General features: G+C 48.8%; 3 protein-coding genes across 13 annotated transcripts in view; 2 read left to right on the forward strand and 1 right to left on the reverse strand.

The window, feature by feature from the left end:
* SZT2 (SZT2 subunit of KICSTOR complex) overlaps nucleotides 1-81 on the reverse strand; it is a 64,079-nt gene extending 63,998 nt beyond the window's left edge. For all 4 annotated transcript variants that reach the window (XM_002810935.6, XM_024251778.3, XM_063712855.1 and 1 more), the window contains exon 1: nucleotides 1-81. In XM_002810935.6, the coding sequence (XP_002810981.4) occupies nucleotides 1-27 (27 nt within the window). In that variant the 5' untranslated portion in view covers nucleotides 28-81.
* MED8 (mediator complex subunit 8) lies at nucleotides 9-6,031 on the forward strand. Of its 3 annotated transcripts, none has more exons than XM_054536632.2 (7): nucleotides 9-238; nucleotides 1,544-1,662; nucleotides 2,327-2,471; nucleotides 2,968-3,108; nucleotides 3,288-3,369; nucleotides 3,734-3,982; nucleotides 4,856-6,031. In XM_054536632.2, exons 1-7 carry the CDS (start codon nucleotides 158-160, stop codon nucleotides 4,918-4,920), a joined length of 882 nt encoding a protein of 293 aa, XP_054392607.1. In that variant the 5' UTR covers nucleotides 9-157; the 3' UTR covers nucleotides 4,921-6,031. The 3 variants fall into 3 exon arrangements, with proteins under 3 accessions (XP_054392607.1, XP_024103542.2, XP_063568933.1); XM_024247774.3 differs by having other exon boundaries at nucleotides 201-238; nucleotides 1,483-1,662; XM_063712863.1 differs by having other exon boundaries at nucleotides 218-280.
* On the forward strand, nucleotides 4,896-27,073 carry ELOVL1 (ELOVL fatty acid elongase 1). 6 transcript variants are annotated; one of them, XM_054538720.1, is made up of 8 exons: nucleotides 4,896-4,916; nucleotides 24,857-24,916; nucleotides 25,104-25,294; nucleotides 25,472-25,552; nucleotides 25,686-25,742; nucleotides 25,833-25,938; nucleotides 26,020-26,156; nucleotides 26,343-27,073. In XM_054538720.1, the coding sequence occupies exons 2-8, from the start codon at nucleotides 24,871-24,873 to the stop codon at nucleotides 26,562-26,564; spliced, it is 840 nt and encodes a 279-aa protein (XP_054394695.1). In that variant the 5' UTR covers nucleotides 4,896-4,916; nucleotides 24,857-24,870; the 3' UTR covers nucleotides 26,565-27,073.
* Nucleotides 27,074-27,096: the final 23 nt, after the last annotated feature.

Consider the following 27,096-nt stretch of genomic DNA (forward strand, 5'->3'; position numbering starts at 1 on the left):
CTCCGGCTCGGGGCGCTCCGAGGCCATCACACAGCCCTCCCGCGCCGGCCCGGGCCAGTGAGGGTGTTCCGCTCTTGACCCCTGACCTGGCTACCTATGCATCCAGCAGGAACCGGAAGTCGGTGGGAGGGCCGAGTTCCAGTTTTCTGATTGGTGGATGAAGCCTTCTCGTAGGCGTTTGCTGACTGGAAAACCGGAAGTGGAAATCGTTGCAGCCGCCCCGGCCGCCGCAATGCAGGTGAGAGTTGCGTTGGGCGTAGTAGCGGCTGGCAAGCTTCGGGTACAGGGACCGAGAGTGGGCTGGCTAAGGAGAATGAAGAGTTGGGACTGATAAGGGAACGTGGGTTGGGGGGCGAGGCTAATTGGAGAGGGAGCGGCGGAGATGAGAGGTGGGGGTGGAGCTTGCCTGACAGGAGGCAGTCGGGCTGAATCCGGAGGGAGGAGGCAGCACCTATTTGCTTGGTGTGGGAAAGGATTAGGTTGTAATACGGGGAGGCTGAGATGCAGCCCAAGGAAGACGGCTCAAGAAGGTGGTGGGTTGGCTCAGGCCCTGTCCTAAGCTGCTGGATGGAGGCTGTTGGATGCCGATATAGCAGGGGATCTAATTGGAAAGAAGCCCAAGCAGTGAGGGAATTGTGGGCCTCGGTGGCCGAAAGCTAAGCAGCTTATAATCAGAGGCCATGGTGGAACCCAGGATCAAGTTCCTGTCAGGCAGATTTGCAAGACAGTTTTGCATCACTCTTCCCAGCCTGTGCCCTATAGTTGTTAAGGGTGAAGAAATGGAGTAAAACAGGAGACCACCGATGGGAAGGAAATGCTTTGCAGACCCCCAGCATTTTAATTTGTTTGTCCAGTGCTTAGAAGCATGTGTGGCTTTTGTTTTTCATTTGTCACTTAGTTTCTTGCAGCTGGTAGTCTCAATAAATGTTAATGGGTTGACCGAGCTTGTGAAAGAGGCACGGGAATATTGACACAGAGATAGATGAGTGCATATTAATTCAGCAAGGAGAAGGTTGAAACAAAATGATGAGACCAGATGGAAAGCTGGAGTCGTTGGTGGGGGGAGGGAAAAGGGAGAGCAGGACTGGTATTCAGAGAAGTCTTCATGAGTAGGCAGATTTCCCAGAGACTGACAAGACAGCCAGGCTCACAGATGCTAGGATGGAGGAAGCTGGAGTGCATGTGCTACAGAGGTACACATGAGAGAATGAGCTCCTGGCATTAGGTCTGTCGAAAATGTCTCAGTGAGGGAGTGTAGGGTGTACCTAACACAGAAAAAAAACCAGGCATAGATTAGGAGGTGATGGAGAAAAGGAATCAGTTGGTGGAAGGACTTGGGGTCAGGCAAACAGGTTGGAAGGTCTCAGGGTTGATGCTATCTATAACCCAAATACCAAAGATAGAAAACAACCTGGCTATCCTATGCCAATGAGATCCTGTGTTACCTGACTGGTGTTGTACACCATCTCCTTGGCTTTTCAGCTCTCCTTTCTATGTGTCATACTCGTTTATCTGGGTAACCAACCTGTTCCTATTGGTGCAGAGAGAGGAGAAGCAGCTTGAGGCATCATTAGATGCACTGCTGAGTCAAGTGGCTGATCTGAAGAACTCACTGGGGAGTTTCATTTGCAAGTTGGAGAACGAGTATGGCCGGCTGACCTGGTAAGAGTTGCCAGGGCAAGCTAGGAAGGGCTTGTGGGTGGGGGGGGGGCCTAGCCTCCTGATGAATAGGACATTTCTAATGATGTAACCATTTATCAGTTTGCAAACATCTTTTGATTTGGAAAGAGCTGGGTTTCCTAACATTTAGCAAGTGGATTCCATGGCAAGGAAGTAGAAAAATGCTGTTTCCTAACCCAAGTTCTTTCTAGCTTTCAATTCTTACCCTTTGACTTCTCTGGTGAGGAGGTCCTCCCACTACAGCTCTATTCGTGCTGGATCTCTTGCCACAGATGTGGCTGAGTCTTTTAGAGCCAACCTACTCTGAAGTGTGGATCCTATTTCCAGGCTGGAAAGGAGGCTTTTACCCGGTTTCTGAAGTTTTAGTTATAACAGTGTAGCCCTGGTTCCTGTTTTGCCACTGTTCCTCACCCCATTCAAACAATGAACTGGGTTTTTTTCTACATCTGTTTCATAAACTGAAACTATGTCCCTCTTTCATAGCCCTGTCATCCCTGTTAGTCTGTTCCCACTTAGGCTAGTCATAGGGCTATGAGACTTTTGGAGGTGAATCCGAGTGTTCCTAGCCTGAAGGAACTAGGACTATTTTACTAAGAACCACCCAGGGAAGGGGTACAACATTCTGACACCTTCTTACCGCCACCAGGCCATCTGTCCTGGACAGCTTTGCCTTGCTTTCTGGACAGTTGAACACTCTGAACAAGGTCTTGAAGCATGAAAAAACACCGCTGTTCCGTAACCAGGTCATCATTCCTCTGGTGTTGTCTCCAGACCGAGATGAAGATCTCATGGTAAGAGGAGAAAAAGAATACAACTTGGGAAATTAAGGGGTTTTTTAGGCTTCTTTAGTATTTAGGGAAATTAAGTTATTAGCTGAGAGCCTAGAAATAATTTTGGAGGCCTTGCTTTTTGTTCTTCTGAAGGCGGGAGAGCCACTCCCAAATAGTGCTGTAATAACCTGAGGGGTATGTCTGATACCTTTCTTCTCCAACATCTGTCTCAAGCCACAAAGTTTGTCCTTTTGTGACTTTGTCTATTCCAGTCTTTGAAGCGTGGCAGACAGTGATAGTTTAATTTGCCCCTAGGTCTGGTAGAGATAGGGATGTGAGAAGACACAAAAAATGAAGGATGGAGTAAAGGAGAGTGTGTCCTAGCAAACTAGATATTATGTCTCAGGTTGTATTTTCCTTGAAAATGCACTGTTTGCCTGTGGATGGGACTGTATGTCAGGCCAGATAGAATCTTCTTGGAGTACATAGTAGGATCAATAAAATCTGTGTGTTACAGCGACAGACTGAAGGACGGGTTCCTGTTTTCAGCCATGAGGTAGTCCCTGACCATCTGAGAACCAAGCCTGACCCTGAAGTGGAAGAACAGGAGAAGCAACTGACGACAGATGCTGCCCGCATTGGTGCAGATGCAGCCCAGGTTGGACTGAGTCACTGCCCCATCCCCATCCCATCATGAGAAGCTAGGCATTACCATTCCTGTCTAGTAGGGATGCATAGTTGGTTGCACCTAAGTTGCTTCTGGCAGAACCCAAGGAATAAATTTCTCCATATCATTTCCTAGTTACCCTAATCTCTGCACAAATTTGTGTGTTACAGAAGCAGATCCAGAGCTTGAATAAAATGTGTTCAAACCTTCTGGAGAAAATCAGCAAAGAGGAGCGAGAATCAGAGAGTGGAGGTATGATGGAACTGGTGGCTAAACAGAGAAGGAAAGGTGTATAAGATCACTGGAATGGGAACGGTTGTTTTGGAAGTAGTGAAGTTAGGACACAAGGGTGAACTGCTTTAGGGTTTGTATCCATTCTGTTAGCCTTTTGTATTTAAGGCCAGCACTGAAGCAGGTGGAGGAAATGGGCAAAGTAAGAAGAGAGAATTCTGAGATAGGCTTGGGGGTCCTCTGGCTCTTTTTCTGGGCTGTGAGGGAGTCTAGATGTTGCTGAATTCAGAACTCCAAACCCTGGCACTCATACTGGTCTTCCAGCTGCCACGTTCAGTCCTGCATCAGAAGCATACTTCAGGATCCCCACTTACTTTTTCTTCAGGTCTCCGGCCGAACAAGCAGACCTTTAACCCTACAGACACTAATGCCTTGGTGGCAGCTGTTGCCTTCGGGAAAGGACTATCTAATTGGAGACCTTCAGGCAGCAGTGGTCCTGGCCAGGCAGGCCAGCCAGGAGCTGGGACGATCCTTGCAGGAACCTCAGGATTACAGCAGGTGCAGATGGCAGGAGCTCCAAGCCAGCAGCAGCCAATGCTCAGTGGGGTACAAATGGCTCAGGCAGGTCAACCAGGTAAGGTGGCAGGGGTTGAAATGAAGCTGACTTTGAGCAGGGGAGTGGGAGGGAATAAGCTAGATTATCTGGGCCTCCAGCATCTCTAGACCTAGAGGTTTTCTCTATTTCTCCTTTGCACTGTGACCCAGGAAATAATTTTCAGAAGCAAGAAAATCTCATCTGAGACTCTGCAACAGGCCCCAGTGAGTGAGGAAGAACTTTGAGTAACAGAAACTGCTCTAATTTCTCTTCCGCATCTCACATCTCTGTCAACTATCCTTCTATCCCATTTATTCTGGTATTAGATATGTTGTCAGTGTCTCTTGTTAGGTAGAGAAATCAGCAGTCAGATCTTAAGACCATTTGGTAGGTGCATCAGGAATTGACACGCAGGCCAGTTTTCCACTTCTACATGTATTCTTTTCTCTGTATCCTGCCTCTCTTGCTCTTGGCTTCCTGCCTTCTCTCCTACTCATTTTTAGAACAGTCTAGATGCGGGCAGCTAGAAGAGTTATTTCCTCCAAGCTGTCTAGGAAAAGGGACAATTAAAGAGAGATTCTGCACTTATTATGATATAAAAAAAGAAGAAAAACAATGAGAGAACATAGTACTCTTTTACCTGTGACGTTAAATGGGAGTCACACAGGTTTAGCTATCTGTTCTAGGAATGGATGAACAGACTATTCTCCCATGTCACTTCTTTCCTCCTGGACACCTTCAGGGAGACAGCTGGGTGAAGAATCATACTTCTGACCTCTGTCAAACAGGGTCAGATGCCACAGAGGTTCTGAGATGATAAAGGAAGTGACAGAGGGAACCTGAGATACCACATTTTTGATTTGTCATGAAAGTCTTACCTTGCTTAAGATGACTTTTTAATGTTCCTTTCAGGGAAAATGCCAAGTGGAATAAAAACCAACATCAAGTCGGCTTCCATGCATCCCTACCAGCGGTGAGTGTGGCTGGCAACCTCGACTCCCTGGTGCTCTTTGCAGAGTTGGGCAGTGAAATTACCTTTTGCTCAAGGCTCACCTAGATGGGTACAATGAAAAGAACATGGGCTTTCAGCAGCAGACAAATCCCACTTCCACCACTGACTAGCTGTGTGACCTTGGACAAGTGACCTAATTTTTCTGAGCCTGTTTCTCATTTGTAAATGGTGATAATACCTACCTCATAGGGTTGTTGTGAGGATTAAAATGAGGAAATGAATGTAAAGCACTTAGTACAGTATATGAAATAATGGGTATTCAATAAATGATAGTTTCTACAGATCCTTCTCCCCACCACCCTCCACAGTCCTTGATCCAGAACTTACCCTGATCTGATACTGCCTCACATCAATGGTGAGCTGATGGACACAAGATCAAATAAGGCTATGCTTATTTTGTGCTGCCAGAAACTGTAGCAACCTCTTGTGTTCTTAGAGGCACACTGTCTTTGCAGGCCCTCCTGCCTGGGTTTCATTCTGGCTATCCCTCTTAAGGTGCAAGGTGAAGAAGCTTCTGGGCCAGAAAGAAAAAAAAAATGTCCACCTACAGCTCTGGTGAAGCTTGGGCCTGCTCTTCTTTCTATCCTCTAAGGAGCCAACTTGGCTTTTACCTGGCAAATAGTCATAAAGTCCCCTATCCTTTACCCCACCCTATACACACGAGGCTTTCTCAGGAAGTGGCTCTGCCAGGCAGGACTATGTGGGAAAGAGTTTTTCCTTAGCACATGAAAAAGCCCCTTCCCCTGGACTCATGTTTCTTATTTTGGAGGGAGAAGGGAATTGCACTTCACACTGCCATCAGGGTTTAGTTGACCTCATAATGGTGCCCAGTTTCTCGACTTTGGCCAGGATGGCTTTCCTTCATTTCCCTAAGCCTGTGGCCCAAATGGTGGACCAGATTGATGGTGGGAGGGGGCAACCCCCAGTAGCTTTGCCTGCTTTTATAAAGTTGAACAGAGTGAATTTAGACATTCAGGCTAACCTGCCTTTCTTAGTACTCCTTTGTTGGCATGGGCAGGGGTTGAGTCAGCAGAAGTGGACCAAAGGATTCCTCTGAATAAAGTTATTTAAATTGATGTTCACTGGCTCAGGGTTGTCTGACAGTAATTTATGAGAGCACTGCATAGGGATCAGAGGGGCAGTTTCAAGAGTGCTGCAAGGCAGTTCTAATTTGTTCTCCATAAAAAAGTTTCTGTTATCTTTAATTAGCTTTGATCTAAAAATCCTGCAACTTCCCTCCTGCTCATACCTTCCAGCTGCTTTTTTTCTGTTCTCTTCTGTCACACACTGGTACTGTGGCATTTGTTCAGTGCCAAACAAAGTTCTGCCAGGCTGTGGCAGCAAAGGACTGGAAAAGTGGTCCCAGATGTCACATCTGTTACCATTCCATCAAGATGAGGAATGGTATCCACAAAGCTCACTGACCATAATACATAGCAGTAGGGGAGTCTGGTCACCAGCTCTAAGGCAATGCCAGACCTTTCCCCCACTTAAACTGTTCCGGCTCATCCGCCCACTCAGGTGTTCTTTATCTTCTCACCTCTTCCCTTCCCACTGGAAATGTCAGAGTTAACTGGCATATTGGGTAGAGTTTGAGCTGTGCTTCTCTGAAATTCCTGGAGCATCTTTCGGTGACTATTGTCCTTTACTCCACCAAAAGATTCCCTCCTATTGAATGGCACCAACCCCAAGTTTTTTTGTGTCCCAGGCAAATACTGACTTCATCCCCACCATACTATTAAAATGGATTCCTTGTCATCCAAGAATGGAAATATCCTCTTGCCCCAACAGGAACATATGCAGGATGTCACCTACCTCTTGTTCCCCTAAGCAAACACTCCTTCCTCTAGAGGGACTCCTCTACATTCATCACTGTAGGAGCACATGTTGTCATTTTTATCCCCCATCCTCAAATCCTCTGGAGTACACAAATCTCAGTAGTGTCTCCCACTTTGGGGTCCATACAGCCTAGTAAATGCCTCAATAGAGAGTATGTATCTCCCACCCCTAACATGTATTCCCTCAGGAGGGAATACATATACAGTTTTCCTTTGAAGAAGGGGACATGACCTATTTACTGGCTCAGATTTAGGATTTGCAAAAGTTGACTATTGGCCTACTCTGGTAACATTCCTCTGTTTTTGACTGCCCTGTTTTGCTTGGAGATCGTGCTTTCTCCTATTCTTAGGTACCCTGGAGAAAGAGATTAGGCCATTGTCTCCTAGGTTTGTGTCTAGGATGGAGAAAGAAGCAGCAGCTGTGAAACGTCGAGAGCTTACTACAGGACAGAGTTCATCCTGCTGAAGGCGGAAGCTTATCCAATCAATGTCAGCATAAGGCCCATTGCCTAGGATCTCTCCCTCTCCAGCTCTGCCCTGAGCCTGGGATTCAGTCATTGCTGAACCTCTCTTTCGCTCATTGTGCCAGTCACCCCATTCTGTTCCCCTTCTGGTGTTTATTGCTGCCCTACTTAGCTGGTGTACCTCATTCAACCCTGTCGTTTTTTGGGAAACAGCCAAGATACATAGGTTGTAGCCAAGTGCTCCTTACAACTCCATAATAGGTCCCAGCATTAGGATTGAGCTGGAGGATGTGTAATTGCCCACCTCCTGTTGTGCTGCCACAGAGAAGAAGCTGAACTCTGCAGGAATGCCCCAGTGCAAGGCTGGTCCCTTTTCCCACCCCCCTCTCACCTCCCCCAGGCAGCTGGAAACAACCTCTCCCTTTGTCTGAGCTGCTTGTACAGAATAATCCTCCTTATGGACAATGTATTCTCTGTGCCCTGTGGACACAGGAGCTGTGTAAGCTGATCCCAGCACCAGGCAGGACGGAGGCTGAGTCCTTCCAAACGCCCACCCTGGGTCAGCTCCTGATTACTGTCCAGATGAACTACGAAGGAGTGTACATTCTCTTCCATCTGCCTTTCCTATCTGCTCCAGAATTAGGGGAATAGCCTACTGAAGTTTAGCATTGGGCCAGGAGTAGGAACAGGGGCTGTGGTCCTTTTCTGTTCAGTCTTGAGGGTTCACAGTGCCTGCTGATGGAGGCTCGATGTGGCTCTTGCCTGGAAACCTCAAATACATGAGGACTAACCCTTGGAAAGGGCTTGCCACTGTGCAGATGGGGCTTTATGATTGGAACAGAAGGCAAACTCCAACCCATCTGACGGGACCATGGTGCCCCATCACTTCAGCATGTGTTTTGTCCCACAAGACAAAGTTCCTTTCTTCTTCCCTTTAACTTCTATCTCTTTTTTTTGAGCTCCATGTGTCACTGAGGCAGCTCTTGGGTTCCTGTTGTGGTCTCTCAATGAGTCACATGCCATTTGGACGTGGCAGCTTCCCTAAGTACATCGTGGACAAGGCACCTCACTTCCCTAAGCCTCAGTTTTCTCACTTGGTGATCCCAGTGATCCTTTTTAGGTCTAAAGTCTGTGGCAATGATTTTCAAACCCATTTATCCCCAGGCATTTTGTTTTGTTTTGTTTTCCTTGGTGCATGACTGTTACATAAATAGGCCAAAATTTTCCTAGATCAGCCCCCAAGTCCCTCAAACTCTTATAAACTGTTCCTGAAGTTCCCTCGCTGTCACCTACACCTTAACATACCAACATCCTTCTAGACCACAACCTTGAAACTGTTTTCTAAAACATCTTTCTCTAAGTGAAGATTCATCAAAGAGATGGTAAGTTACCACAAAGTTATCACAAGTTACAAGTTCTGACATACCTTGTGTGTTAGAAGTCACCCTCCCCCTCTCAGACATCTCTCTCTCCTTGGGCAAGATAACATGTACCAAAGAGACTCCTCCCTATAGGCAATAAATTATACTTTTTCCACATGAAGATAACCTTTCCTACTGAAATATAAAGTGCCTTGGGATGCTCGTCTTCCTGTGTTTTCTCTGCCATTCCACTGCTTTCCCTAATTCTCACCCTAATTTCCCTAGTTTGTGGTCATTTTGATTCTTCATCTTTTCTTGCCCACATTCCCCATGTAGATATCCTTTGTTCATTTTTTTTTTGAGACAGCGTCTCACTCTGTCATCCAGGCTTGAGTGCAGTGGCACAATCACCTCTCACTGTGATCCTGCAACTCAAGTGATCCTCTAGGCTCAGGTGATCCTCCCACCTCTCAGCCTCCCAAGTAGCTGGGACCACAGGCATGTGCCACCATGCCCAGCTAATTTTTAAATTATTATTATTTTTAATGGAGACAGGGTCTCTATGTTGCCCTGGCTGGTCTCAAATTCCTGAGCTCAAGTGATCCTCCGACCTCAGCCTCCCAAAGTGCTGGGATTACAGGTGTGAGCCACCACACCCAGTCTATCCTTCATTTTTTTTGCCAATTTCTCTGGGCTACATTTCATGGCCTTAGATAGTGGCATTTTAGTGTCTCTTCCATGTTAAAAGATCCTTCTTGACCCTACATCACCTCTCACTGACTCACTTGCAGCCATGCTCTTGAAACAAAGTGCTTAGAATCACTGTTTCTTTTACCTCCCATTCACTTTTCAACCCCTGTGTTTGGGCTTCTACTTCTACCATTCCTCTGAAACTCAGAGATCACTGTTGACCTAATGGCTAAATCCAGAGTTTTTTCAGTCCTCATAGTAATGTATCTGCAGCATTTAATGCTGACCATTTCCTTTAGTCTTTTTCTCCCCCATGGCTTCTATGGCACATGCTCTCCTTGTTCATCCCCCTCTCTGGCCGTTCCTTCTCTGCAGCTTTTGGACTTTTATACTTCTGCCTGCTTCTTAAATGTTATTCTCTTAACCCGCTTTTCTTCTTGTTCTACCTGCTTTCTGTGAACACCACTTTTATGTGCATAATTTAAGCGAGTTTTATTTTCAGCTCAGACCTCTTTGCTGAGCTGCAGATTCCTGGTGGATAGCTCTACCTATATGATCCACAGCTGGTTGAATGTCTAAATCCAGTTATTCTAGCCTACACACCTGTTTCTCTTCTAAGCCAGGAATATGGAAACCATTCTAAACTATTCTCCCTCTGGATCTCCAACCCCCTCATACCTAATCAGATACTAAATCCTACCAATTCTGTCTCCTCAGCGTCCAGCCACCCTGTCCTACAGTTTAGGCTCTGGGCCTCTCTTACTAAAAGTATTGTTCAGACTCCATATCTCTAGCCGTGCCCACTCTAACTCGTCTTCCAAAAGGCCATAGATAGGTCTTTCTAAACTGCAGATCTGATCACATTACTCCCCTGATTAAAATCCTTTATCTCCAGTCCTGCCCACTTTAACTTGTCTTCCAAAAGGCTGCCAGATAGGTCTTTCTGAACTGCAGATCTGATCACATTATTCCTTTGATTAAAAGCCTTTTGATAGTTTACTCCCCATGTAGGGTGGGTGTGCCAGACATACTGAAAATCACAAGATAAAATCTTCCTGGAATGTTCATTTTAAGGGTAATTTAAAACAGAATACACATTTAACATGTATTATTATTTTATTATTTTGAGACACGGTCTGTCTCACTGTCACCCAGGCTAGAGTGCAGTGACGCGATCTTGGCTCACTGCAACCTCCACCTCTCAGGCTCAAGCGATCCTCCCACTTCAGTCTCCCAAGTAGCTGGGACTAGAGACACGCGCCACCATACCTGGCTAATTTTTGTATTTTTGGTAGAGATGGGGGTATATGGACAACATACCTGGTGGGCGGGTTGGTAGGGGTGGGTGTGCCAGGCATACTGAAAATTACAAGGTAAAATCATCCTGGAATGTTCATTTTACTTAAGAGTAATTTAAAACAGAGAACATTTAGCATGCATTATTATTTTATTTTGAAACACGGTCTCACTGTGTCATACAGGTTAGAGTGCAGTGGTGCGACCTTGGCTCACTGCAACCTCCATCTCCCGGCTCAAGTGATCCTCCCACTTCAGCCCCCAAGTAGCTGTGACTACAGGCATGCGCCACCATACCACGCTAATTTTTTAATTTTTGGTAGAGATTGGTTTCGCCACATTGCCCAAGCTGGTCTCAAACTCCTGAGCTCAAGTGATCCTCCTGCCTCAGCCTCCCAAAGTGCTGGGATTATAGTAGGCATGAGCCACCACACCCAGCCAGCATGCATGCATTATTAAGAGAAAATAGTCTTCAAAGAATTCCTACTAGTCTGAACAGCTTCAGACTAAGCCACCAGATTCCCTAGGGATATTTATTTACTCTTTTTGGCCATTACATTTACTTCATTGGAAAAGCTTAAAAAATAGCTCAGATTTTCTGGAAAGGCAAGTAAGATTCTGTGTGATGCAGCCCCCTGCCTCCTCCTTCTTATTGTCATGCCACCCACTCAATTCCCAAGCCATCCACATTGCTTGCAGTTTCCTGAATGTGACAGCTCTTTCAAACCTCCATTCCTTTATTCCCACTGTTCCCTCTGCATGGAACACTTTGCCCTATCATTCTGTCTGATGAATACCCAATCATCTTTCAAAAATCAGCTCACAAGTCACCCCACTCTCGCCGGTGCAGTGGCTCACGCCTGTCATCCCAGTACTTTGGGAGGCTGAGGCGTGAGGACTGCGTGAGCCCAGGAGTTCGAGACCAGCCTGGACAGCACAGGAAGACCCTGTCTCTACTAAAAAATTAGCCAGGTGTGGTGGCACACACCTGTGGTCCCAGCCATTTGGGAGGCTGAGGTGAGAGGATCGCTTGGGCCTGGGAGGTCAAGGCTGCAGTGAGCTGTGATTGTGCCGCTGCACTCCAGCCTGGGCAACAGAGCCAGACCTTGTCTCAAGAAAAAAAAAAGTCACCCCTGTGTGAAGTTGTGAAGTTTTCCAGTAACCCACAACTCAATACCACTCCCACCAGGTAAGATTAATTACCTCCTCTTTTATGCTCCACATTTGTACCTTGTACAAACTTATTCTAGCTCCTGGTGCACTTTATTGTCTCCCAGGTTCAAACATACTGAACTTTGAATCCAGCTCTTCCACCTGACAGCTGAGTGATCTTAGGCAAGATAATGTCTGTGCCTGGCATACTATAGCATCTAGCCCATCATAAACACTATAAATGGTAGTGCTACTATTATTATTACTATTATGATTTCTTTGTCTTTGGAGAAGTAGTATAAAATAACATTTTGATTTAAAAAGCAGGTTTTCGTGCCAGACTGCCCCAGTTCAAATCCTAGCTGTGCTACTTACCAGTTGTGTGGCCTTGGGCAAGTTAGTTTACTTCTCTATGCCTTTGCCTCGTTATTCCTGGGGTCGATAATAATGGCTATTCCATAGGGTTGCTGTGAGGTTTAAATGGGTTAATACATATAAAGTGCTTAGGATAATGCTGACAACAGTAGAAGCACAATACATATTATCTATCCATAGGGTAACATCTGGAAATCTCTGCTCTCAGTGATTGTTGCTTGAATAAATGATTGACCAATTCCTCTAAGAGGTCATAACCTCTCCTTCCTCTGCAGCTCCCCTGTGCTCATGTCTCAGGAGCTTAGCCTCAGGAGACGCTTTTTGTATATATTTCATCCCCCATGGTATCTCCCTAGTAATGTGCAGAGTAGGTACTAGAGCATTTTTACATTGGATTACCTGACATGATAAGTCAATTTCAGATCTAATTTTGTGAATTGTATTTCTCCCACCTAGTTGTTGCCTACATTCTTTCATTAAGAAATTGTGTCCTTTTGACTTGAGGCCAAATGATAAGACCTCTCACCTGAAATGTTCTTTTTCATGCCTTCTGAACTGTATCTCTTCCCTGTCTAAACTAGTTAACCACTCAGTTCCATAGTTTTTCTACAGTCTGTCCCTAAAGGAGGCCCTTCACCACTCATAGCTTTCTCTGTGCAGTTGTGATGAATTCTTGCCTCGCTTGTCTGTGCTTGCTAGGTCGGGCTCAGTTCTTCGTGGGTGGCTGTGTATAATTCACTAGAGATCAAAACCGGAGCTCTTTGGTGCCATACTTGCCTCTCTTCCCGCCACATTGACCACCAGTCCTTCAGACTTTGTTTTGTCATGGCATACTCCACGACTCTTGCCACTTTGCCATAAGTGCTCTCAGCTGTAGCCATAAGGAAATAGCTGGGAGTCAGGTGTTGCCTCATACCTCCATGGCTTACACATGCTCTGCCCTACGCAGAATACCCTCTCTCTTTCCTGCTCCAATCCCCTTATTCACCTGATAAACAATTCATCCTTCCAGTTCACATGTCACCTACTCCTGTAAAGTCTTTACTACTTCCTCCCCTGTACACTTGACCATTCTTAAACTGTACCTCTCCTGTGCCCTGTACACACTTCCATTCTAGCACCCATAGTTCTAGTGCAGTTTATTTATTTTCAAGTTCATATCCTGGTTTGGACACTTATCCATTGTGTGGCCTTAGAAAGTTACTTCACTTCCAAGAACCTCAGTTTCCAGCTCTATAGAATGGGATTATAGTACCAACTTCAAAGAGCACCTTCAACAAAACATATTTAAAGTTAAATTTAAATCTTTAAGTAGCTCTTAATTTTCTACCAGATAAAGTCCAAGCTTCTTAAAAAGGCCCTTCAGGCAAATAGTCAACACTCAAGTGGTAACTGTTAGTCTCTTTTACTTTCTCCTGAGCAGTCTCATTTTTATGTGATGGTCTAGTAGACTGTTTTGATTGCAAGACATTACAATTAAACTAGCCTAATCAAAAATACAATTAAACTGGCTTAATCAAAAAAAAAAAAAGGAGAACCAACTGTATTTGGGTTATGTGGATGCCTCTAGGTGGGCTCAGAGGCTCAAATGTTGTCTGGACTCTCTGTCTCTGCATTTCTCCACTCTACATTATTAGAACTCATCTCATGGGAGAGCTCTGGTTTTACTTGGATTATGTGCCATTAGGAGCTTGGACTGGGAGGAAGTAGGGGAGAATACCAGCATTAATGAGCCAATGGGGTAGGGAATTTCTCAAAGGAAATGAAAGCAGGGGATGGGAAAGTTTCTGAATACAGCCAAAACTAGAGCTACCACACTCCAGTCCACTTTGTGTGGTTTCACCTCTATATAGAGAATCCTCAGATTTTTTTCTCAAGCTCCATCCTTTCTCCTGAATGCACAGTATTGTGTTTTGGATTGCTTGTTGAATGGGCCATCTCACCTCAAACTCAGGATGTCCCAAACTGCATTCATTTTCTTCATCCTGCCCCACCTGAGTTATCCATCTGGCCATCTGCTGTCAGTTCTGGGTCCTCTTTATGCTGTATCCCCTTTTCTTCCTTCTCACTGCCATTCTTCTAGGTCAGGCCTTTGTTATGTCACACCCAGACCTCTGAGCTGGCTCCCAGCTGGTATCCCTGCCTTCTTCTGCTTTCCTCTTGATACTATACCTTACTGTTGCCAAGTTTGTCTTTTTTTCTTTCTTTCTTCTGAGACAGTCTTGCTCTGTGGCCCAGGCTGGAGTGCAGTGGTATGATCTTGGTTCACTGCAACCTCCACCTCCCAGGTTCAAGCGATTCTCCTGCCTAAGCTTTCCAAGTAGCTGGGACTACAGGCACACGCCACCACACCCACCTAATTTTGTATTTTTAGTAGAGATTGGGTTTCACCATGTTGGTCCAGGCTGGTCTCCAACTCCTGACCTCAAGTGATCCACCCACCTTGGCCTCCCAAATTGTTGGGATTACAGGTGTGAACCACTATGCCCGTTCCCAAGTTTGTCTTTTTTATTTATTTTTTATTTATTTATTTACTTATTTATTTATTTATTTATTTTAATTCTTCAGCTAAAACAGCGGAAGAGGTGATTTATTATATGGTTGTTACACTCGGCCACAAATAAACACAGAAATAGTCCAGAATGTCACAGGTCCAGGGCAGAGGACCAACATGGGCATTTTGTTTATGAGCAAGGTGGGTCTCAGAGGTGATCGGCGATCAGAGGGCGATGAAGTTCTAGATCCATTGAGACAAGCTCTAGACAGTAGCATGCAGTCCCACAACTTGTACCAGCATCCCCAGCGTCTGGCATTCTATGTTTCTGCTCCTGTGGCCTCCACGGTGCAACAAGCTAGCGGTTTATTTGGACCTCTGCCTCATCTTTCTTCTTTTGCGCTTCAGCCTGCACATTCGCTTCTTCCTCCACTTGGCTGTCATGGCGCAGAGGTTTCCAAGAAAATGGCGCTAAGGCCGAGAGAGCCTAAGTTTGTCTTTTTAAAGTATAGTAGGGATCATATCAGCCTGCCATTAAAATCTTCAGAGACGGGCCGGGCGTGGTGGCTCACGCCTGTAATCCCAACACTTTGGGAGGTTGAGGCGGGCGGATCACGATGTCAGGAGATCGAGACCATCCTGGCTAACACAATGAAACCCCGTCTCTACTGAAAATACAAAAAATTAACTGGGCGTGGTGGCGAGTGCCTGTAGTCCCAGCTACTGGGGAGGCTGAGGCAGGAGAATGGTGTGAACCCAGGAGGTGGAGCTTGCAGTGAGCCGAGATTGCACCACTGCACTCCAGCCTGGGCGACAGAGCGAGACTCTGTCTCAAAAAAAAAAAAAAAAAAATCTTCAGAGACACCCCAATATAAAGTAAACTCCTCGTTTTTTAAAATTCAAAACATTTCATGATCTGAGGTCACTCATTAACCTTCTATCGTATGAAGGCCTTTCATTAGCCATATCCTTTAGCCCAAGGGTCCCCAACCCCTGGGCCATGGACCAGTACTGGTCTGTGACCTGTTAGGAACCAGGCCGCACAGCAGAAGGTGAGTGGTGGGTAAGTGAGCAAGCATTAATGCCTGAGCTCCGCCTCCTGACAGGTCAGCAGCAGCATTAGATTCTCATAGGAGCGAGAACCCTATCGTGAACTGTGCATGCAAGGGATCTAGGTTGTGCACTCCTTATGAGAATCTGACGAATGCCTGATGATCTGAGGTGGAACAGTTTCCTCCTGAAACCGTCCCCCTGCCCCTTGCCCCCCACATCACCACAAGCCCCCATCCTTGGAAAAATTGTCTTCCACAAAACGAAACTGGTCCCTGGTGCCAAAAAGTTTGGGGCCTGTTGCTTTAGCCAAACGGAATCCCTTGCAATTCTCTACCTGTCCTGTGTTTTCCTATATCCATTCCTTTGTCTGTGCTTTTTCCTCAGCCTGAAACACCTGTGTTGCTTTCACCTTACCCAGTCTGCGACCTTGAGCAAAGCCTTCAACCTCTGATTTCAGTTTTTTTTTTAATCTGTTAAGAGATGATCATAGAACTTACCTTACAGGATGGAAACATTTGAACATAGGGAATGCAGCTGGCTTCATCCTTGCCAGAAAAAATACTAATAGAATAATAAGCTTCTCATTCCCCTCTTGGTCCTTCTCACGTGTCTTCTGGATCTTGCTAACTCCCTTTCCTCCATCTTGATAGCATCCCCTGCTTTGCCCCCTAACAAAAAGCCTCTCCTTTTTTCTCTCCAGAGCTTTTCCTGCAGGCTCTATCACATCCCTTTCCCCCTTCCTAAGTTTCTGTTTAGTTCAATGAACAGTGAATGATACCCATAGTATGTAAGCACTGGTTACCCACTGATGGATCAGATGTTGGCCATGACCTTTCAGGCCAACTCTCAAATTCCAGAAGATACAAAGAATGTTTGCATGCAGTCTCTCCCCTCTGCCAGCCCGATGTCTTTCCAGCCCTGGTTCCTTCAGCCAAGTTCCCAGCCTGCTTTGGAAGAGGATACCAGCTAGCTGGCTGGGGCCCAGGGACATGCAGAATTATTAACTGGCAAACCCTTTGCCCTCATCTTCACTCTCTCGTCCTCACAGGCTAACCCTCCCAGCTCTTCTATGTGAGTACTGTGTAGGAAGTGTCCTTTGTCCTTTACAGGATGGAGAATGGAGAAACTTGACACAGCCCCCAGGAGGCTGCTTCCATCTCCACCTGCCAGTTCTGTTGCCCCTCAATCTGGACCTTCACTTCCTATTCATAGCTGATACCCCGTCTCTTATTGTCTTTTCCCTCCACTCTTCCACTTACTCACTCATGAACATGCAGGCATACCTTTTTCCATTTTTTTCCTCATTGCCATTTTTGCTTCTCTGTCCTACCTCCATTTATTATTTGTGCTGAAACATATAAAGCCTCAAAAAGTCATGGGAATCAAGTTCATACAGATAGTGGTTTTCAGGCTGAACTTTTGGAGAAACAACATCCATGGTTTATCTTCTTGAGAAAGAGGATGGAGACGGGCCCTTTGAAGAGCAGTGAGTGAGGAGTGAGTCAGACAGGGTGGGACCTGGGGGAAGTCGCCACCTCATTTCCCATTAGTCAGGAAGCCTTCATGAAAGGGATGGAATTTTAGTTGTTGGACTGGGTTTTCTTTCCCCACTACACTTGGCCTTCATCCTTATCAAACCTATGAGTTCCTTGACCTCTGCAGTTTATCCAGTTTATCAGTGTACCCTTGGTTTAGTTTCATCTACTCAGCCTTCACTGAACCCTCTCCCAAGCAAGGCTTTCCATCTCGCTTCCCTGCAGATCCCAAATGGTCCTGTTTCTGCTGTCCTGACTCCCACTCACTTAGCTCTGCTGGAAAACATCACAGCCTTCTAAACTGGTGCACTCCTTCTGGTCTCCCACCCAGTGGGGCCTTCCACTCTCTTCACCAAGCTTTCCCAGCATTCCATCATCAGTTACTCCAGACTGTACCACTTCCCTACAATTCGTTATCCTATCACCTACCCATCCCCCATGTTCAGCAAATACCTAACATCTGACTGAAGGAAAAAATAGACTCCTTTAGACAAAACTCCCTCAATTTCCTCCCATTCCACTGACGAACTTACTCTGTTTCTGTTCTCCTTAGCCAGAGGCTACTCTCTTCATGTGTATGCTGGATCCCATTGTCTCTCTTCACACAGCATGTAAACGTGCTTCAGCCACTTCCCATTAAGAACAACCATCTAGCATCAATCTGGAAGTGAGAGCCAGGCACTGATATTTTAAAAGCTCCCCAGTTGATTCTAGTTGCAGCCAGGGCTGAAAAACATAAACAGAATAAAATCCAGTCTTCTTACTGTGGCATACAAGGCTCTTCATAAACTGACTCATGCCTACCTTTCTTGCCCTCCCATATGCCCTCTGAACTGGAGTCATACCAAACTACTTAGCGTTCCCAAACCCGCCACATCTCTTGCTTCTATGCCGTCACATACATGCTTCGCTCCGCTTAGAATGCCTTTCCCTGCTTTCTAGAAAGTGTCCTTTTTTTTTCTTTTTCTTTTTTTTTTTTTTTTTTTGAGAGGGAGTCTGGCTCTTGTCACCCAGGCTGGAGTGCAGTGGCACAACCTCAGCTCACTGCAACCTCTGCCTCCTGCCTTCAAGTGGTTCTCCTGCCTCAGCCTCCTGAGTAGCTGGAATTTCAGGTGCCTGCCACCAGGCCTGGCTAATTTTTGTGTATTTTTTAGTAGAGACAGGGTTTCACCATGTTGGCTAGTCTGGTCTCGAACTCCTCACCTCAGGTGATCTACCCACCTCGGCCTCCTAAAGGGCTGGGATTACAGGCGTGAGCCACCTCACGCGGCCTAGAAAGTGACCTTTAATGCTCAATTAAGTGTCATTTTTGCGTCACCTTTAAGAATTAGCTTCCACACTGAGTTAAGGTGCCCCTGTACCCCAGTGCTTTCATAACCCTCTAGGTTTGTCTCTATGGGAACACTCACCACATATATAATTGCTCATCTATATGTCTGTCTTTTCCATCAGACTGAGTGTTTTGCAGGAACCCCAGGGCCATGAAGATGCCATTTGGTAGGATTTGGGGCTAAGTGGTCTATATCAGATATTTGAGCATCCTCAAGTATTTGGCAAACATCCATTCACTGTTTGCCAAACTGAACAAAAGAAACTGAGGAAGGGGGAGAGGGGTATGATAGAACCTGGGACAAGAGCTGAACAACTGTCTTTGAGCATGTTCATTCATGTAGTCAGTCAGCATTTATTGAGGGCCTGCCATGGTCATTTACCAATGTGGTCCAGGTAAATAAAAACACAGTTGAAGTTTCCTATTACTACTGTGTTTGGCCTCTGGGACAGTTTCATCATCTATAATAGTCTGCTTTGTCTCTAGTGCACTCTTATGATGGACATTTAATCCAAAATCTCTCAATAGTGCTCTCACAACAGTGGTTTGCACACAGTAACTGTTTAGGAAATATTATTAAAAGAATGCTCATGAATCTACATATAAGTATGTACCTTCCTGATATTTTGGGCACTTTCCCACCTTGTCCATTACATGTTGAGACAGAAACAGTGCTAAGCACTTTACATGTGTTGTCTCCTTCAGTCTTTACAGCAATCCTATGAGATAGGTATTCTTATTGCTCCAATTTTATAGAGGTTCAGCAACTTACATAAGGTCACACAGGTACTAATTGGAACATTTAAACTCATGGCTTTGGAGTCAGGTGTGAACCCGAAGTCATTAGAGTATACCTGGAACACAGGCTTTCAATAAATATTTATGGACTCAGTGATACTGTTCCCAAGGGAAATGGAAAGGCTTTCTAATTCTTATTGTCCTCTCCACTTGACTCTGGTTCCCTTGGCCTCTCTTCCTTTCCCACGTCATCCCATTCACACTAACATTCATTCAACAAAGGTAGAGGGCCAACTGAGTACCAGATAACGGGCCAGATGCTGGAGATACAGAGATGACAAAACATGGCCCATGCTGAGAGAAGCTTATAGTTTCACGATGCAGATAAGCAGATAATTACAATTGTGGGAGCAAGAAGAGGGAGTGATTTACTGCTTAGGAGACCTGACTGTTCCTTGTGCTGAGCCAGGGAGCAAGGTTTGAGGGTTGAGGGGGGTATGAAAGATGCTGACATCCTCAGGGAATGCTTAAAGCACCGGGTGGGGCCCAGGAGAGTGTCACAGGTAGAATGAGAGGACAAGGCAGGGACCAGATCAGTTAGGACCTTAGTGTTGGAGCCTTTTAAATAGTGAATTCTTCTGCCATTTCCTTTCAAGGATGGATACTAGTAGGCTGGGTCATATCTGTACTTTGGCTCAGACCTCTTACCTAAACTCTAGGACTAAACTTTCACATAGCTATATCCCACCATTTGTGGAGTTATTTATTTATTTATTTATTTAGAGACAAGGTTTCTATCATTCAGACTGGAGTGCAGTGGCACGATCTTGGCTTACTGCAACCTCCACTTCCTGGGCTCAAGTCATCCTCCCACCTCAGCCTCCAGAGTAGCTGGGACTACAGGCATGCATCACCATGCCCGGCTAATTTTTTGTATTTTTTGTAGAGCCAGGGTCTCACAATGTTGCCTTGTGTGAGCAACTTGTGAGCTCAAGTGATCTGCCTGCCTCGGCCTTACAAAGTGCTGGGATTACAGGTGTGAGCCACCATCCCCAGCCTGTCCTACCATTTATGAACATCTTTTTTTTTTTTTTTTCTGGAGATGAGTCTCGCTCTGTTGCCCAGGCTGGAGTGCAGTGGCACAATCTCGGCTTACTGCACCCTTTGCCTCCCAGGTTCAAGCAATTCTCCTGCCTCAGCCTCCCGAGTAGCTGGGACAACAGGCACACGCCGCCATGCCCGGCTAATTTTTTTTTTTTTTTTTTTTTTTTTTTTGTATTTTAGTAGAGATGGGTTTTCACCGTGTTGCCCAGGCTGGTCTCCGAATTCCCTCTTTTTTTCTTTTTCTTTTTTTTTTTTTCAGATGGAGTCTTGCCCTGTTGCCAGGCTGGAGTGCAGTGGCTTGATCTCGGCTCACTGCAACCTCCGCCTCCCAGGTTCAAGCAATTCTTCTGCCTCAGCCTCCCGAGTAGCTGGGATTACAGGCATGCATCACCATGCCTGGCTAATTTTTGTATTTTCAGTAGAGACGGGGTTTCGCCATGTTGGCCAGGCTGGTCTCAAACTCCTGACCTCAGATGACCTGCCCGCCTCAGCCTCCCAAAGTGCTGGGATTACAGGCGTGAGCCACCGCGCCCGGCCTTTTTTTTTTTTTTTTTTTGAGACAGAGTCTCGCTCTGTTGCCCAGGCTGGAGTGCAGTGGTGCGATCTCGGCTCACTGCAAGCTCTGCCTCCCAGGTTGATGCCATTCTGCCTCAGCCTCCCGAGTAGCTGGGACTACAGATGCCCGCCACCACGCCCGGCTAATTTTTTGTATTTTTGGTACAGACGGGGTTTCACCGTGTTAGCCAGGATGGTCTCGAGCTCCTGACCTCGTGATCCGCCCGCCTCGACCTCCCAAAGTGCTGGGATTACAGGCGTGAGCCACCGCGCCCGGCCTTTTTTTAAAAAAATGTGTTTATTTTCCTTGCGGAGCAGGGCTGCCCCATAAGCAGTGTGCCCAGAGTAGCCCAAATTCCCTAATTCTGTCCGCACTTACACCATCCAATCCTACAAGCAGTTATTAGATCGGTTGTGTGCTCCTGTTCCAGGGGCCACTGGAGGTAGAAATTCCATTTCACTAAAATCTAGTCCGTCCTTTGCCCCCGCTAGTTGAGTCCAGTTAGTGAGTGTGGAGGGGGGGGCTGGGGGTGTAGAATAGATAAATAAATATATAGAGAGCCAGTCCAGCTGTCTGGAGGAAAGCTCGACATTGTCCGCCTCCTCCAATCCCATCAGTTGCCACATCTTCTTTGGTCAGGCTGGCTTTCTCACCTGGTCTCCTTTCTGTGCTCTCCTCACACTGGCTGCCAAAGTGATTCAGCCAGATAGACTGCAAGCCCCGTGAGTGCAGGGACGGTGGGTGGTCCATAAACGTCTGATGAACTAATGATACAAGCCTGATTATAGTCTCCTAAAAAATCTTTACTCTTTCTCCTCTGCTTCTAGAATAAAAATCAGATCGCCCCATTTGGCCTTCAAGACCTACTACATTCAGCCACAGTCAGCTTCATTTCCCATTTTTCCTTTCACTACCTCGAAGGCCAGTTTAGCCAGTGATTCACTATGCTTGCCCCGGGCAAGCATAGTGTATCCTCCCACCTCCATTCCAGGCAGCCCTCGCAGCAGATCCTAACGCTTAGGGCTCCTCCAAGTGTACAGGCTCGTGAGGCTTCCCTCCCGCTAAGACCAGTGCGCCCTCAGCACACGCAGTGTGGTCTCGCCCGCCGCTCTGCGCTCACCATGCAGGAGAGGGAGCTCTTTGAGGGCAAGGCCGAACCCTCCCCCGAGCCCTGAGCTGGGCCTGCTGCCACAGATGTGCAGTCCTGCCGGGGAGCAGTCACCCGGGGACAGGGCCGGGCCCTGGGCTGCACGTCGGGAAGAGACGGCGTACTCCCGAGGTGGCCAGGCCTCTGCAACTGCCCAGGGCGGGCCCGGGCGGCGAGGGAAGGGGTGGAGAGCCCAGGCCGCGGCGCTTCCTGCTGGGACCCGGCGGCCCGCCCCTGCCCCCGCCCCGGTCGAGCCTGCGCTGCCGGCCTCCGGCCCCGCTGGCCGCCCAATCAGCGGGCGCCCCCCGCGCGGCCCGCCCCTCCCCCTCTGGTGACAGAAAGTCGGCCCAGCAGATGAGGAAGTGGCAGGCAGGCAGGCTGGCCCCGGGGACTTCTCTCTGGCCCTGCTCCCTCCGAGCGCTCCGCCGTTGCCCGCCTGGCCCCTACGGGTGAGTCTGGACCTTCCACGGGCTCTCCACGTGCCGGCGCCCCCTGCCTGGCCAGCCCGGCCCAGCCCGGCCCAGCCCTGCCCTGCCCTGCCCAGGCTGTGGGCGAGGCTGTTCCCAGGGCCAGTGGGTGGGAGGTCCCAGCTCCCTGGGGCCGGGCCTCGCCAGCACCCTCCCTCCCCCACACCCCCGTCTCTGGCCCCCATTTGCCTACACCCGGGCCTTCCTCCACCACCCCTGCATTTACCCCTCTTCCTCCTCCTCTCCCCTCCCTCCCCCCGCTACCCTAACTTTGCCAGGCTGCTTTTCCCTTCCATCCATCTTAAAGGAAGGAAGGGACGGGCTGAGTTCCCCGACGAAGGACACACCCAGATTTTCCTGCAGCTTGGGGAGAGGTCCTCCCAGGACCCTTGGTCCCTCCTGGCCTAACGGGTGTGTGGGTTGATCTTGGGGGCTGGTGGTTGAGAGATAACAGGCTGGCTGGCTCACATGTGTCAGGGAGGAACCTGTGTTGGCGCCCTCGCCCTGGCCTGGGCCCTGCCGGCGATGGGCGGCCAGCAAGCCCGATGGTGGGGGAGCAAGTAAGGAGGGGATCCGAGCGTGGCCAGGCAGCGCGCACACGTGTGTGAGTGGCCCCGCAGGTGAGCCCATGCGTGTGCCTGGGCGGTGGCCGAGCTGCGTGAGGGCTGGGAGCCATGCGTGTCAGCCCACGGAGGTGTTGCGTGGTGTGTCAGGCAGGAGACGTGTGCCAGCCCTCGGTGTGGCGCCTTCGCCTTTGGGGGTGGAGAGCTGGGTGAGAGGTGGGTGTGGACCGCAGGCTTGGGGCCTGACCACGGTGGGTTTAAAGAAGCCGGGCCTCCTGGAGGTGAGGGCTGTGTGGGGCGGAGAGGTGTCAGAGGTGCTCCTCTTCACTTGGCACCTGCACAGGTGCTTCTCTGGAAGCAGGGAGTCTGGGGCACCTGCTGCCCTGGGCCCTGCTCTGTTCCAAGAATGCCTTGTCCCTCAGGAACTGTCAGTACAGTACCATGCTCTCCTGGGTCTGGCCAGAGGCTTTTGTGTCCCTGGGAGCCTTCCCCCGACATTCCTTCAGGCCCTGAGGGGGAGGGGGCCTATCCCAACGGGGCCCCTCCCTGAGGGAGGGGAAGATTCCTGCGACCTCCCCCATTCTCCAACCCCTTCACATGCCTCTGGCTTCCCTGCCCTTCCCAGGAAGGGAAGAGTGATTGTACCCATTCTGAAGTAGGACAAACTGAGCAGTTATGGCCGGCTTAGGAGAGGATGCTGGGTGTGGATTTTCAGCATTGCTTTGGGCCCGGGCTGGGGCTGGGGCTGGGGCTGGGGCTGGGGCTGGGGCTGGGGCTGGGGTCGGAGGAGGTTTCTGGCTCAGAATCTAGGACCTTAGCTCATCAGGCTGGTCCCACGTGGGTGGGTGGGTGGCGAGTCTGGGCTTTACTTGGCTTTCCCAATCCTGGTGGGTCCTGCTCCCCCAGGCACTGACCTGTGGCCGGGACCCACCCTCCACCCCCTGCACAGTACAGCGGGGGCGGGCAGAGGGCGGGGCTGCTGCCAGATCTAGTCAGACAGGTGGAGCTGCCGGGGCAGGAGTCTCAAAGAGCCAGGCTCCAGGAGAGGAAGGGCTCTGCCAGAGGAGAGAGGAGAGCGCTGGAGAGGAGAGGCTGGAGGTGAGAGCCCCGGGGAAGGCAGAGAAACGTAGGGAGATAAGTGTCCCAGCACAGGCAAGGAGGAATCCCAGGATAAGGTTCTGGGACAGAAGGGCCCAGGGAGGTGAGAGTCCTGGCAGGGACAGGAGGGACCCTGGGGAGAAGAGAGTTCCAGGAAGGGTCCAGAGGGATGGGAAGAGGAGAGGGCAGGAGAGGAGAGATTGAAGGGGAGAATCCCTGGAGAGAAGAAAGACCCATTGCTGGGGAGGTGAGGGACTCGGGTGAGGAAGGGAGATGGAGTTCAAGAGCTCCCTGTTGGTGAGAAGGTAAGACTCTCCAGTAAGAGACCTGGAATTGAGAGTTATCTTGTGGAGGAAGAGGGGAAGGGAGGCCAGGAAGTAAAACTGTGGAGAGGAGAGGAGAGTAAGGTGTGGAGAGGAAGGGTGGAACAGCTCTTCCCAGGCAGGCAGGATGTGTGGCGAGCAGATGCCTCAACCAAACTGCCTCCTCCCCCTAGTTCCCGGTGATTCCTTCCTTTCACTGTTCTGTCCTTTCTGCAATGAGGCATTGGGAGTTGTCTTGTCTGGTTCTGTGTCTTATCTCTGTGGGATGGGGGTGTGCAGTGGGCTCTGTCTGACATCCGCCCTCTGTACCTCCCCAGAGTCCTTAGCCAGGATGGAGGCTGTTGTGAACTTGTACCAAGAGATGATGAAGCACGCAGGTAAGACACTATCCACCAGCCCTTTCCTCCCTTCTTTCCCGGGATCCCTGGATCTAGGGCTGTCTTCTAATGGAGAGTTCCTATGAACCCCTTGACCCTGTGACCAGACCTCATGTCTGTAGACCCTTCGAATGAAGACCCTTCGAACCCTGTGACTCTTCCTGATTCCTTTGACCCTTATTCATAGATCCCCGGATCCAGGGCTACCCTCTGATGGGGTCCCCTTTGCTAATGACCTCCATCCTCCTGACCTACGTGTACTTCGTTCTCTCACTTGGGCCTCGCATCATGGCTAATCGGAAGCCCTTCCAGCTCCGTGGCTTCATGATTGTCTACAACTTCTCACTGGTGGCACTCTCCCTCTACATTGTCTATGAGGTGGGCCCCTGGGATGCCAGGCTTTAATTTCTGTCAGCAGGATAAGGAGCAGGCCATAGAGCCAGAGCATGGCATTTCTCCTTTCCAGAGAGGTTCAGATCCATGTCCTCAGCTAGCGAAGGGGAGGGATGGCTGGGAAGGGAGAACTCTGGTGGTCTAATCCACATCCCTTCCTAGTTCCTGATGTCGGGCTGGCTGAGCACCTATACCTGGCGCTGTGACCCTGTGGACTATTCCAACAGCCCTGAGGCACTTAGGGTAAGTAGGGGCTGGGGCTACGTCATAAGCAACCTGGTAGATATGACCAGTTTGGGGCCTGTGCTCAAGGCCCAGTTTAGGGAGGCTCTTAGAATAGTGTATGAGGTCCTAAGGCTATCTCAACTTCTTGCAGATGGTTCGGGTGGCCTGGCTCTTCCTCTTCTCCAAGTTCATTGAGCTGATGGACACAGTGAGTAGTTATATGAGATGTGAGAACTTGGGGGGAGAATGAGGTGGAGAAGCCCAGGTTCTGAATCCCCTTCCCTCACTCTTCTCTCAGGTGATCTTTATTCTCCGAAAGAAAGATGGGCAGGTGACCTTCCTACATGTCTTCCATCACTCTGTGCTTCCCTGGAGCTGGTGGTGGGGGGTAAAGATTGCCCCGGGTGAGTGGTGAAGGCCACTATGGGAAAGGGTGGGCAGCAGAGGCTGGACTCTGCTGACCCTGTCTTATTGTCCACTCACAGGAGGAATGGGCTCTTTCCATGCCATGATAAACTCTTCTGTGCATGTCATAATGTACCTGTACTACGGATTGTCTGCCTTTGGCCCTGTGGCACAACCCTACCTTTGGTGGAAAAAGCACATGACAGCCATTCAGCTGGTGAGGGGCTTGGCCTGACTTACCTATAACCATCCCCCCACATTCCTAGCCTGGATCCTGCCTTTATCCAGTCTGTCTCACCTTTGACCCCATCTCTCCCTACTGAACGTTTGTCTCTTTCTCTACCCCCTCTTCCCCTCTAGTCCTCTCACTATTCCCTCTGACCCTGGTCTTTCTCTATCCTAGATCCAGTTTGTCCTGGTCTCACTGCACATCTCCCAGTACTACTTTATGTCCACCTGTAACTACCAGTACCCAGTCATTATTCACCTCATCTGGATGTATGGCACCATCTTCTTCGTGCTGTTCTCCAACTTCTGGTATCACTCTTATACCAAGGGCAAGCGGCTGCCCCGTGCACTTCAGCAAAATGGAGCTCCAGGTATTGCCAAGGTCAAGGCCAACTGAGAAGCATGGCCCAGATAGGCGCCCACCTAAGTGCCTCAGGACTGCACCTTGGGCAGCGTCCGTCAGTGCCCTCTCCACCTACACCTGTGACCAAGGCTTATGTGGTCAGGACTGAGCAGGGGACTGGCCCTCCCCTCCCCACAGCTGCTCTACAGGGACCACGGCTTTGGTTCCTCACCCACTTCCCCTGGGCAGCTCCAGGGATGTGGCCTCATTGCTGTCTGCCACTCCAGAGCTGGGGGCTAAAAGGGCTGTACAGTTATTTCCCCCTCCCTGCCTTAAACTTGGGAGAGGAGCACTCAGGGCTGGCCCCACCAGGGTCTCGTGGCCTTTTTCCTCACACACAAGAGGTCAGCAATAATGTCACTATGGACCCAGTCTCACTCCTCCACCCCACACTGAAGCAGTAGCTTCTGGGCCAAAGGTCAGGGTGGGCGGGGGCCTGGGAATACAGCCTATGGAGGCTGCTTACTCACTTTTGTCTTAATTAAAAGTGACAGAGGAAACCACGGAGGCTGTGTGTATACATATG

The sequence above is a fragment of the Pongo abelii genome, chromosome 1 (genome assembly GCF_028885655.2).
Source record: "Pongo abelii isolate AG06213 chromosome 1, NHGRI_mPonAbe1-v2.0_pri, whole genome shotgun sequence".
NCBI classification, from domain to species: Eukaryota; Metazoa; Chordata; class Mammalia; order Primates; family Hominidae; genus Pongo; species Pongo abelii.

What these genes read in the sequence shown, in the direction of transcription:
- MED8 (XM_054536632.2), top strand. Translation starts at nt 158, where the DNA reads ATGAAGCCTTCTCGTAGGCGTTTGCTGACTGGAAAACCGGAAGTGGAA. An exon ending in ACCGAGATGAAGATCTCATG is followed by an intron (nt 2,472 to 2,967) that starts GTAAGAGGAGAA and finishes TGTGTGTTACAG; the next exon opens with CGACAGACTGAAGGACGGGT. An exon ending in TTGGTGCAGATGCAGCCCAG is followed by an intron (nt 3,109 to 3,287) that starts GTTGGACTGAGT and finishes TGTGTGTTACAG; the next exon opens with AAGCAGATCCAGAGCTTGAA.
- ELOVL1 (XM_054538720.1), top strand. Translation starts at nt 24,871, where the DNA reads ATGGAGGCTGTTGTGAACTTGTACCAAGAGATGATGAAGCACGCAG. An exon ending in AGAGATGATGAAGCACGCAG is followed by an intron (nt 24,917 to 25,103) that starts GTAAGACACTAT and finishes CCTTATTCATAG; the next exon opens with ATCCCCGGATCCAGGGCTAC. An exon ending in CCCTCTACATTGTCTATGAG is followed by an intron (nt 25,295 to 25,471) that starts GTGGGCCCCTGG and finishes ATCCCTTCCTAG; the next exon opens with TTCCTGATGTCGGGCTGGCT.